The 12,575-nt window shown below is 45.9% G+C and overlaps 2 protein-coding genes across 2 annotated transcripts in view; one reads left to right on the top strand and one right to left on the bottom strand.

The window, feature by feature from the left end:
- The window catches only part of LOC140208566 (uncharacterized), a 189,704-nt gene that overhangs the window by 132,797 nt on the left and 44,332 nt on the right, over nt 1–12,575 (top strand). The window lies entirely within an intron of this gene.
- The window catches only part of LOC140208576 (uncharacterized), a 69,025-nt gene continuing 58,309 nt past the window's right edge, over nt 1,860–12,575 (bottom strand). The window contains exon 3 of the mRNA XM_072277332.1: nt 1,860–2,813. Coding sequence (XP_072133433.1) covers nt 2,040–2,813 — 774 coding nt within the window. The 3' untranslated portion in view covers nt 1,860–2,039. The remainder of the gene's footprint in view (nt 2,814–12,575) is intronic.

Below are 12,575 nucleotides of genomic sequence, written 5' to 3'. Positions count from 1 at the left end.
CTTCCAGTTCCTACCCTCTCTGTCTTGTGGCACAGGCAGCAATCCTGAGATTACCATCCCTGAGATCCTGCTTTTTCACTTTTTTCCTAACTCCCAATATTCCTACGCTCCAAAGAATAAAGACCTAATTTGTTCAACCTTTTGCTGTAACTTAGGAGATGAAACCCAGGCAACATTTTAGTAAATCTCCTCCGTACTCTCTCAATTTTATTGACATATTTCCTATAATTTGGTTACCAGAACTGTATACAATACTCCAAATTTGGCCTTACCAATGCCTTGTACAATTTCAACATTACATCCCAACTCCTATACTCAATGCTCTGATTTATAAAGGCCAGCATACCAAAAGCTTTCTTCACCACCCTATCCAAACGAGACTCCACCTTCAGGGAACTATGCACCATTACTCCTAGATCCCTCTGTTCTACTGCATTCTTCAGTGCCCTACCATTTACCATGTATGCCCTATTTTGGTTACTCCTACCAAAATGCAGCACCTCACATTTATCAGCATTAAGCTCCTTCTGCCATCTTTCAGCCCACTCTTCTAAGTGGTCTAAATCTCTCTGCAAGCTTTGAAAACCTCCTTCATGATCCACAACTCCACCTATCTTAGTATCATCTGCATACTTACTAATCCAATTTACCACCCCATCATCCAGATAATTAATATATATGACAAACAACATTGGACCCAGTACAGATCCCTGAGGTTTAGTCATCAGGGACAATTGTGCTGTCCCTGACTTCCCACATTCTACAATCGGAGCACTGGATTGCCCTATCTACTGCCTCCATTACCAACTCCTAAGTTAATCAAAATAATTAAAGAAACATACCCAGCCTTACCTTACTGGGAGCAAGCTCGTCCTCTGCCTTTGCTCGCCGAAACTTCTCGAGCCAAAGCCTCAAAGCTCCACTCCTTCACTGGCCCACTCACTCACTGGCTTGAGCTGCCCCTCTTTTCACTTGTTTGTTGAGCTTCTCAATTTTCAATTGCCCAATCAGCTGCTTTCTGCTGGGTCTGAGCTGTTCAAATCTTGATTGACTTGATTGCACAACCCAACTGCCAAAATCTCTTGAGCCAAAGCCTCAAAGCTCCACTCCTTTACTGGCCGCTCTCCACTCCAGTCCACGTTAAACTCCAGTCCCATTAAAGGTGAATGTGCAGCAGAAGAAACTCCTCCCATGCCCAGTGACCAGGGTGCAGAACTGGGTGTGGTGAGCAGCAGTAATAATTGCAGAGTTCAGCACTGACAGTCACTCTCGAAATTGCATTCAGCAACGGTGACGGACAAATATCGAGCATGCAGCTTATTGAAACTTTCTCCCCAGTGTGAACCCGGCAGTGTGTCACAAATAACATGCTGTAAGGTTTCACAGCTAATGTAACGGCCTCTGTGCAATGTTTCACTGCTGAGGTAATGTTCTCTCTGTAACAGCAATGTTTAGGTTACGACTAGAGACAACAGGGTTTTTGAATGCAGGGCTATCTAATGACAGAAATGTTCTTTTTTGTTCGTCAGGAAGAGGAATTTTTGCGGTGTTTTACCGGGGAGAGATGAGAAGACATGAATGGAGAGAGTGGGCCCTTTTTCTTCTTTATTTTTTCTTTACTAGCCCTATAGTCAAAGAAAGAACTATAAAGCCTAATCGTTTAATCGCATATTATGTACCATTTATTATTTCGGGGTACTGATATGTAACAGGGGACACATCAAGCAGCTTCCACCCAAACAAGATTTCTTAAGTTTGGCCGGGCTGGGGGGCTATCACCCCCTATATTAAGCTGCTAGCCAAAGTGAGAATTACATAAGGTTAGAATACTGAGTGAATCGCTTCCCACATTCACAGCAGGTGAACGACCTCTCCCTGGTGTGAACTCAATGATGCACATTCGGCAGAGATGGCTGAGAGAATCTCTTACCGAAGTTTGAGCATGTGATCGGCCTCTACCCAGTGTGAACTCAATGATGCACATTCAGTGGAGATGGTTGAGAGAATCTCTTACCGAAGTCTGAGCAGGTGATCAGTCTCTACCCAGTGTGAGCTCGCTGGTGTTTCTGTAGGTTCGATGACCGAGTGAATCCCTTCCCACACACTGAGCAGGTGAACGGCCTCTCCCCAGTGTGAACCCGCTGATGTACCTTCACTTGGGATGACCAAGTGAATCCCTTCCCACAGTCTGAGCAGGAGAAGGGCCACTCTCCAGTGTGAACTCGCTGATGAACCTTCAGGTGGGATGAGCAAGTGAATGCCTTCCCGCAGTCAGAGCAGGTGAACGGCCTGTCCCCAGTGTGAATAGAGCAGTGTGATTGCAGGTGAGATGATCGAATGAATCCCTTCCCACACACTGAGCAGGTGAACGGCCTCTCCCCAGTGTGAACTCGCTGGTGTCTGAGTAGGACACATGACGAAGTGAATCCCTTCCCACAGTCTGAGCAGGTGAATGGCCTCTCTCCAGTGTGAACTCGCTGATGTACCTTCAGTTGAGATGAGCAACGGAATCTCTTCCCGCAGTCTGAGCAGGTGAACGGCCTCTCCCCAGTGTGAACTCGCTGATGTCTCTGTAGGACAAGTGACGAAGTGAATCCCTTCCCACAGTCTGAGCAGGTGAACGGCCTCTCCCCAGTGTGAACTCGCTGATGTACCTTCAGTTGAGATGACACAGTGAATCCCTCCCCACAGTCTGAGCAGGTGAACGGCCTCTCCCCAGTGTGAACTCGCTGATGTACCTTCAGTTGGGATGACGAAGTGAATCCCTTCCCACAGTCTGAGCAGGTGAACGGCCTCTCCCCAGTGTGAACTCGCTGATGAACCTTCAGGTGGGATGAGCAAGTGAATGCCTTCCCGCAGTCGGAGCAGATGAACGGCCTCTCCCCAGTGTGAAAAGACCAGTGTGCTTGTAGATCGAATGATCGAAAGAATCCCTTCCCACACACTGAGCAGGTGAACGGCCTCTCCCCAATGTGAACTCGCTGGTGTCTGTGTAGAACACATGACGAAGTGAATCCCTTCCCACAGACTGAGCAGGTGAACGGCCTCTCCCCAGTGTGAACTCGCTGATGCACCTTCAGTAGGGATGAGCAAGTGAATCCCTTCCCACAGACTGAGCAGGTGAACGGCCTCTCCCCAGTGTGAACTCGCTGATGAACCTTCAGGTGGGATGAGCAAGTGAATCTCTTCCCACAGTCCAAGCAGGTGAACAGCCGCTCCCCAGTGTGAACTGACTGGTGTCTCAGTAGGTCAGATGAGTTAATGAATCCCTTCCCACAGTCTGAGCAGGTGAACGGCCGCTCCCCGGTGTGATCTCGCTGGTGAGCCATTAGGTCAGATGACCGAGTGAATCCTTCCCCACAAATTCAGCAGATGACCAAATTTCTGCCCAGGGTGAACTGACTGGTGTGTCTACAGGTGGGATGACCAACTGAATTGCCTTCTCACCCACAGAACAAATGAATGACCTTGTCCAGTGTGAACTTGCTGATATATCTTCAGTTGAAATGACTGAGTGAATCCCTCCCCACAGTCTGAGCAGGAAGGATGATCGAGTGAATCCCTTGCTCCACTTCTCAAATATCTGGACAGATACAGCAAAACTGGTGTGTTGTGTTCGAGATTCCCGTAGACAGATTCCTTGTCATTTTTAACCTGTAAAAAGATTTACAAAATGAATCAACGGGTGTCGGACAATATTTCAGATCAGATCACTTGAGTTGTCAAAGTGTATTCTCGCATCACACTATTACAGTGAGGTTCAACCCAAGTTGGAGAGAGAAATCATCTTCTAACTGGGCACAGTGCTGGTATCTGGAATGACCATCAAATTCTCAGATGCTCTTCCTGTCTCTATAAGAATGGGGCATTTCTGCCATCTCCAATCTGTGACCTGGCTCAGTTTGACTCTCTCCATTGGTATTATTCCCTGTTCCTGCTGAGCAGCATGGGTGCCTGGCCCCACAGTAGCTGAAACAGTCTCACGCAAATAGTCTTTCTTGACGTGTAGCGAGGATTTTCTTTTATGTATTATTAACTTGAAGTGCCACAGTTTTAACACCATATAAAAAAATTCCTGCTGAGATGAATGGTTGGTCTGCACAGCTGTTAAAAGGACTTAAAGTGAATTTTTGTATTATTTCAGGTTCTTGTCACAGTCACAGAAAATTACAACACAGAAACAGGCCCTTTGGGCCATCTGGTTTGTGCTGAACTATTTAAACCACCCACTCCCATACCCCTACCATCCAGGTACCTATAGAAACCTCTTAAATGTTGAAATTGAGCTCGCATGCACCACTTGTTCTGGCTGCTCATTCCACACCCAGATGACCATCTGTGTGAAGAAGTTACCCCTCATGTTCCCCTTAACGTTTCACTTTTCACCCTTAACCCATGGCCTCTGGTTGTAGTCCCACACCATCTCAGTGGAGAAAGCCAGCTTGCATTTACCCCATCTATGCCCGTCTATCACAATTAAATCTTTGCTCAATCTTCCACATTCCAAGGAATAAAGTCCTGATCTGTTCAATCATTCCTTATAACCCAAGTCCTCCAGACCTGGCAACATCCTTGTGAATTTTTGCAGAACTCTTTCAACCTCTTTTACATCTTTCCTGTAGGTAGGTGACCACAACTGCAAACAAGACTCCAAATTAGGCCTCACCAATATCTTCTACAAGTCAACATAACATCCATAAGACCGAAAGAAGCTGCAGAAGATCGTGAACACGGCGCAGCACATCACACAAACCAATCTTCCGTCCGTGGACTTACATTACACCGCACGCTGTCGGAGCAGTGCTGCCAGGATAATCAAGGACACAACCCACCCAGCAAACACACTTTTCGTCCCTCTTCCCTCCGGGAGAAGGTTCAGGAACTTGAAGACTGGTACGGCCAGATTTGGGAACAGCTTCTTTCCAACTGTGATAAGACTGCTGAACGGATCCTGACCCGGATCAGGGCCGTACCCTCCAAATATCCGGACCTGCCTCTCGGTTTTTTTCCACTACCTTACTTCCCATTTTTCTATTTTCTATTTATGATTTATAATTTAAATTTTTAATATTGACTAATTTTAACTACTTTTAATATTTTAATATTTAATATTTGTAATCCAGGGAGTGTGAAGTGCAGAATCAAATATCGCTGTGATGATTGTACGTTCTCGTACAAATTGTTTGGCAACAATAAAGTATGAAGTATAAAATATCTATCATTTTCAGTACTTTGGTTCATGAAGGCCAAAGGGCTGAAATCTTGCTTTCCGTCCCTATCTAACTGTGACACCACTTTCAGTGAATTAAGGACTTGTACTTCCAGGTCCCTTTCTTCTACAACACTCCACTGTGCCCGACCAGTCACGGTGAAGGACCTCCCTTGGTAGATCATACCAAAGTACAACACCTCACACTTGTCTGCATTAAATTACATTTTCCATTTCTCAAACCATTTTCCCAGTTGGTCCAGATCACACTGCAAACCTTGATACGCTTCCTCGCTGTTCACTACACGACCAATCTTGGCGTCAGCCACAAATTTGCTGATCCAGTTAACCACACTATCATCCAGATTATTGATATAGATGGCAAACAATAACAGATACAGCACTAATCCCTGTGGCACACCACTAGTCACAGGCCTCCGGTCAGAGAGGCAACCGTCTGCTACCACACACTGGCTTCTCCCAAATACAGTGACTCACCCAAATTACTGTCTCATCTTGAATTCTGAGTGACTAAACCTTCTTGACCAATCTCCCATATGAGACTTTGTCAAGTGCTTTGCAAAAGTCCACGTAGACAACATCCACTTTCCTGATAATTTCCTCGAGAGGCTCTGTAAGATTGTTAGACATGACCTACCATGCACAAAGCCATGCTGCCTATCCTTAATCAGTCCACATCTATCCGAGTACTTACAGTATATATCTAGTTCCTGCACACACGTTCCAATACCTTTCCCACAACTGATGTCAAGCTCACCAATGTACAATCTCTTAGTTTACTTTAGAGCCTTTCTTGAACAGCGGAACAACATTGTCTGTCCTCCAATCCTCCAGTACTTCACCTGTCACTAAGGGTTACTTAACTATCTGTGCTTGGGCCCCGACAATTTCTGCACTTGTCTGCCGCAGAGTCCCAGGGAACAACTTGTCAGGCCCTGGGGATTGATCCACGCTAATTTGCCTTAAGACAGCAAACACCTCCACCTCTGTAATCTGTACAGGGTCCATGAAGTTGATGGTGCTTTGCCTCACTTCTATAGACTCTGTGTCCATCTCCTGTGTAAATACAGATGCAGAAAAAAATCTCCCACATCTATTTTGTCTCCTCATACGGATTACTGTTCTGATCTTGCAGAGGATTAATTTTTTTCCCTTGCAATCTTTTCATTCTTAACATACTTGCAGAATCCCTGAGCATTCTCCTTCACCTTGTCTGCTGAGGCAACCTTATGCTTTCTTTTATTTCTTTCATAAGTGTTCACTTGAATTTCCTGTATCTCACAAGTACCCCATTTGCTCCTACCTGCCTGTACCTGGAATGCACCTCCTTTTTATTGATCTCGGAGATGAAAGCCAAAGGGGTGATGGAGCTGCATGGTGTGGGGTGGTGGTGGGGGCGGGTTAAACTAAAGTTGCAGGGGGAATGGGAGCCTGAACAACAGAACAGAGAGTGGAGAGTTTGTGGAGATAGTTGTTGTTCAGACCTCAGACAAAGTCAGGAATTAAAAACATTGAGCATGGTGCAGTGAATATGCTGAGCCCTGTATATTTCAATACAAGGAGCAGCATAGGAAAGGCGGATGTGTTCAGGGTACAGAACAACACTGGAATTATGACACTAGGATCTGGCAGCTGTGGACTGGGATGGGCTGCTTTATGGCAAAGGTGCTTGGTGAATTGAGGCCTTCAAACCAAACATTTTGAAAGTACAAAGTGGGTATGTGCTTGTCAGAATAAAAGGTAAAGATAGAAACTGCAGGGAACCTTGGTTTTCAAGAGATATTGAGACCCTGGTGAAGCACAAAATGGAGTTGCACAACAGGGATAGGCAGGCAGGTTCTTATGGAGTATAAGAAATGCAAGAGAACATGTAAGAAATAAATCAGGATGGCTAACGGAAAGCATGAGATTCCCCTCACAGAAGAGATAAAGGACAATCCTCAGGGATTCTGGAGATAGCTTAAGAACAAAAGGACTGCAAGGCACAAAGTTGAATGGCAATCCATGTGTGGAACCAAAGCAGATGGGGGAGATCTTAAATATTTTTTTCATCTCTATTTACTCAGGAGATGGACAGAGTGTCAATGAGAGTGTGGAAAAGTGACACTAAAACCGTGGACCCTGTACAGATTGAAGAAGAGGAGATGTTTGCTATCCTGAGGCAGACTAGGGTGGATAAATCTCCAGGGCATGACAAGGTGCTCCCTCGGACCCTACGGGAGGCAAGTGCAGAAATTGTCCGGGCCCTTGCGGAGATAATTATATCATCTTTAGTGACGGGGGAGTTATGAGAGGATTGTAGGATAGCCAAAGTTATTTCGCTTTTCAACATAGAACATAGAAATCTACACATATTCCAGGCCATTCAGCCCACAATGTTGTGCCAACCATGAAACTTACTCTAGAAACTGCCTGGAATTTCCCTAGCACATGGACCTCTATTTTACTGAGCTCCATGTACCTATCTAGGAGGCTGTTAAAAGACCCTATTGTATCTGCCTTTACCGCCACTGCTGGCAGTGCATTCCACACACCCATCACTCTCTGTGTAAAAAAACTTACCCCTGACATCCCCTCGGTACCTAGTTCCAAGCAGATTAAAGCTACGCCCCTCTTGTTAGCCATTTCAGCCCTGGGAAAAGCCTCTGGCTATCCACACAAACAATGCCCCTCATCATTTTACACAAATAATATAGGCTCTAAACATAAACAAGGAAATTATACATTGCTTTGAGGATTTGTTGGAAGTGTACACTGATGTTGGGTGGGACGACAACCAGAGGTCATGGGTAAGTGACTTCCCCATTTATACAACACAATACAATTCAGCACAATACAGGCCCTTCGGCCCACAATGCTGTGCCGAACAGTACTTACTTTAGAAATTTCCTAGAGTTCCCCGTAGCCCTCTATTTTTCTAGGCGCCATGTACCTATCCAGGAGCCTCTTAAAAGACCCTATTGTATCCGGCTTCATCACAGTCGCTGGCAGCCCATTCCACGCACTCACCACTCTGTGTAAAAAAAAACTCACCCCTTGAGGTGATATCACGTGTCAGGACGTGACTGGACAGAGTTCTGAGCATAAGCAGAAATGAAGAATGATCGAGAAGCAGGGCAGTGTAAAACGTGGTTTTGTTGCTGTTAAATAAAAGTTCAATTTTGCCAGAATATGGTTTGTTATCAGTAACCCACGGTACGTATAAAGAAGACAACACCCCTGACATCTCCTTCGTACCTACTTCCAAGCACCTTAAAACTGTGCCCTCTCTGCAGATTTTCTCTTGGTTGTGATTGGAGGCAGATCAAAGGTGATTTTCACAACAGCTGATGGAAAAGATTTTGTTCCCTTTCTCCGAGTTCCCAATCCTTGCATTTAGACAGCTGGAGCTCAGCTCTGTCTGAGAGATCCATCGGTTCCCATTCCCTCATCAGCCGGAAGCTCCCCGGGGCCCGTGTACGGATGGTGGGGCTGAGAGAGAGGGAAGAGAGCAGGACTGTCCCGGGATTGCGGCTCACGGTGTCCGGAGTCACAGTAATAGTCCCAAAGTCGGTTTTGAACATCCCCAACCCCCCCTTCCCCCTTCCCCCTTCCCCCTTCCCCCTTCCCCCTTCTCCCCGCTCCCCTGCCCCCTCTCTCCCTTCTCTCTTACCCCCGGAGACTCGCTCTTACTCCCGCCGCTCTTCTAAGGCCCTGTGTACTACGCGCATGCGTGATATTCGGAAACTTCACAAAGTTGACGCCTGCGCATTTGATCGGTGCTTAGGCAACGGCGAAATTTGTAACGCAAGGATTTATGGGTAATCACGGTGCCATTAAAAGTTTCTGGAAGCACCAGTTCCATGTCCGTAGCTCAGTTTTTTTTGTGTGCATAGAAAATTCAGCAGCTGTTTTAACGCAGAAAGCGGTTCCCATAAACAATATACTCAATATCAACGTGTATCTAATGCCAAAGTACAATCCTCTTACAAGTGTAGATATAAAACACAAGAGATTCTGCAGTTGCTGGAAATACAGTACAGAGACACAGACATACAAAATGCTGGAGGAACTCTGCAGTTCAGACAGCAACTAAGCAGAGGAGTACACAGTCTAGACATGCTAAAGGGGCTCAGCATAAATGTTGTTTATTTATTCCTCTCCACATTTGCAGCCTGATCTGTTGATTTCCTCCAGTATTTTGCAGAAATTAACCACTTTTTTTCAGTCAATCAGTTTCCAAATGTTTCTGATCTTTCATTTGTAGACACATCCTGCTGGTCAGATTCCTCCTTCTCCTCATAAACTCTAGACCACATCTCTGTCTGGAGTCCTTTGACATTAGTGAAAATGACCGAAAACGTTGAAAAGAGCAGCGAAGAAGGAGTTTAGCTAAATTATTTCACAGCACTGAAGAACTTCAAATACACATCGTTTTATTCAGCCTGGAGAAAATCATGCAGGAAATTCATGCAGATGTGTAGGATGATGAGAGACATTGGTCGTGTGAATAGCCACAGGCTTGTTCCTAGCGCTTTAGATTTAGATTATGAAGACACGCAGTCCTCTTTTATTGCCATTTAGTAATGCATGCATTAAGAAATGATACAATATTTCCTCCGGTCTGACATCACAAAACACAAGACTGAAAAATCTAACAAAATCACATAATTGTAACATATAGTTACAACAGTGCAACAATACCATAACTTGATGAAGAAAAGTCCATGAGCACAGTAAAAAGTTTAAAGTCTCTCAATTGTCCCACATCTCACGCAGACGGGAGAAGGAAGAAAAACTCTCACTGCCATGCCCGACCACTGTCCCACTCCGAGTCGTCCGAAAACTTCGAACCTCCGATTAGCTCTCCGACACCGAGTACCGAGTATCATCTCTATCCGAGCGATTCGACCTCAATCTCGGTCGCCAACAGCAGGCAAAGCCGGGGATTTTGAGGCCTTCCCTCCGGAAGATTCACGATCGCGCAGTAACGACAGCAGCGAACCGGCGTTTCAGAAATGTCTCCAGGTGTTCCTCTGTACTTTCACGTCCCTCTCCATCAAATCAGAATTGTCCACGGCCTCTTTTTCACGGATACGATATCATTTTTCTCCGAAGGGCTGCGCACGCGCGGAACGCTGCACTCTCTCCTTCCGCCGAACCGGCTGAACACGAGGGGGCAACGTTTTAACTTGTTTGAAACAAGGTACAGAGCAGATGTCAGAGCTAAGTGGTGTGTGTGTTGAATGCACTGCCAGCGACAGTGGTAGAGGCGGATACAATAGGGTCTTTTAAGAAACTCTTAGATATTACATAGATGTTAGATAGTACATGGAGTCTAGAAAAATAGAGGGCGATGCGGGAGGGTAATTCATGGCAGTTTCTGGAGTAGGTTACATGGTCGGAACAACACTGCGGGCCGAAGGGCCTGTAACGTGCTGTAGATTTCTATGATTCTGTGAAATTCAAGGGAAATCTCTTCTCCCACGGTGTGGTGACCAGCTGCAACCTGTCATCACAGGGAGAATGAGAGGGGAGCGGAAGGATTGTCCGAACTCGAACTCCCAATGGGATCGCACCCCTTCTCATTCACTACCATCATCCGCACTCCCGTAGACTCCATCCCTTCCCACCCACTCTCGCCATTTGCACTCTCAATGAGATCTCTTTCCGTTCATTTCCAACGGGACTGCGACGCTGGAAACTGGAGGGGTTACTGAAATCCCCATTTGCAAGAACCCAGGACACCATCAGCGACACGAAACAGCTTACCAGCAAAGTCACCGTGACCACACTCACGGTGAGATAGAGAGAGGGGATCGGGGAAAGGTTGGAGAAGGAGATGTTGGGAGGAACTCGGCCGGTAGAGTAGAGAGAGGGATAGACCGAGAGGCAGAGCGGGGGGTAGCGAGAGATCGAGAGATACAGTAGATGTGGCGAGATGGAAGGTGAGAGAGAAGGGTGAGAAGGGTGGGAGAGAATGCTGAGACAGCGGTAGAGGAAGAGGGATGGGGAGACGGAGGGAGAATGGGGTTAAAAGGGAGGAAGAGATAGAGGTGAGAGTGGAGTGTCCTATCCACTGTGTGGGCGTTATTAGTCTGTCATGTGACATCACGGGATCTGTCGATGTCGCCGACTTCTCCATCTATCGATTCGCGTTTGACCTACTAACTCTGTGCGTGTGAACATGTTTTTTTTTCTGCGTGATTACGAGTCAAGCAGACCAGTTCGGCTGCACTGGACACGATTACCGTTCTTACGTCAAACAGTGGTGACGGGGATGGGATCTGTGACACTCGCTCTCTTGGAATCTGTGTTCACATTTGAACAATGACCATCATTGGACAAGTTCAGGAATATTATGATTCACAGACCATGGGAAGGTTTACATTGAAATGTTTGGCTCGTTATTCGCGGCAAACATCACCGAGCCCAATCAAAAGGTTACTATCTTGCTCAGTTTATGCGGTCCGGAAACATACAACATCGTCCGAAGTTTGAATGATCCCGATTTGCTCTCTTTGAAATCTTAAGAGCATCTTCTGAGATTTGATCTCATTACAATCCTAAACCATTGGATATTGTGCAGCGCGTTAGATTCAGCTCTCGTTTTCAGTTAGAAAACGAACCAACAGCAACGTTTGATGCTGAATTAAGAAAACTGACTGAACTTTGTGTTTACGTTGCTGTTCGAGAAGTTATGATACGAGATCGCTCAGTCGTCGGCGTGATGTTCGCATTCAGCGTCGCTTACCGGCAGAATCAGAGCTCTCACTTCAGTCAGCTTTTGAAATCGCAAATGGCATGCAAGCGGCAGATAAAAATGCAGTTTTGTCGCAAGAGTGCCAAGTACAAAGAGCGGTGACGTCTCCATCATCTACAACTGCCACAGATTGTACTGACGCTAACAAAGTGTCCCCAGCTAAGAATCAAAAGAATTATACTCCGGGTTTTCCGATGTTACCGTTGCGCTGAATTTCACCAGACGCCTCCTAACTGTTGACACCGAGACTCATTGCGTTTTACTTGCCAAAAGAAAGGACACTTGACCAGAGTTTGCCGATCTCGGTCTCCATCCAAACCAAAACGTCCCACAGCATCTGATCTCTTCTTATTGATCATGATGTGTTTGACCAAGCTACGTTCTGGTCAATGGTGACTAACGTCCACTTTCCTCGAGTGTTGACAGTAGGACACTCATCAAATCTGATGCCAAAAAGAGGTGTTGAAATTCACTGTTGATGTAGGTCACCATTCCATAAATACACAACCCGAATATTATTTGCCGAACATTCTCAAGAAGGTAAAATGGATTCTCGGACACTAGCGTATTTTGTATAGATAAAGGAGACCATGAAGACTAGGA

Source organism: Mobula birostris, chromosome 13 (assembly GCF_030028105.1).
Source record: "Mobula birostris isolate sMobBir1 chromosome 13, sMobBir1.hap1, whole genome shotgun sequence".
Lineage (NCBI taxonomy): Eukaryota > Metazoa > Chordata > Chondrichthyes > Myliobatiformes > Myliobatidae > Mobula > Mobula birostris.
Note: the sequence above shows the minus strand (reverse complement) of the source record. Positions and strands in the feature narration are given on the sequence as shown.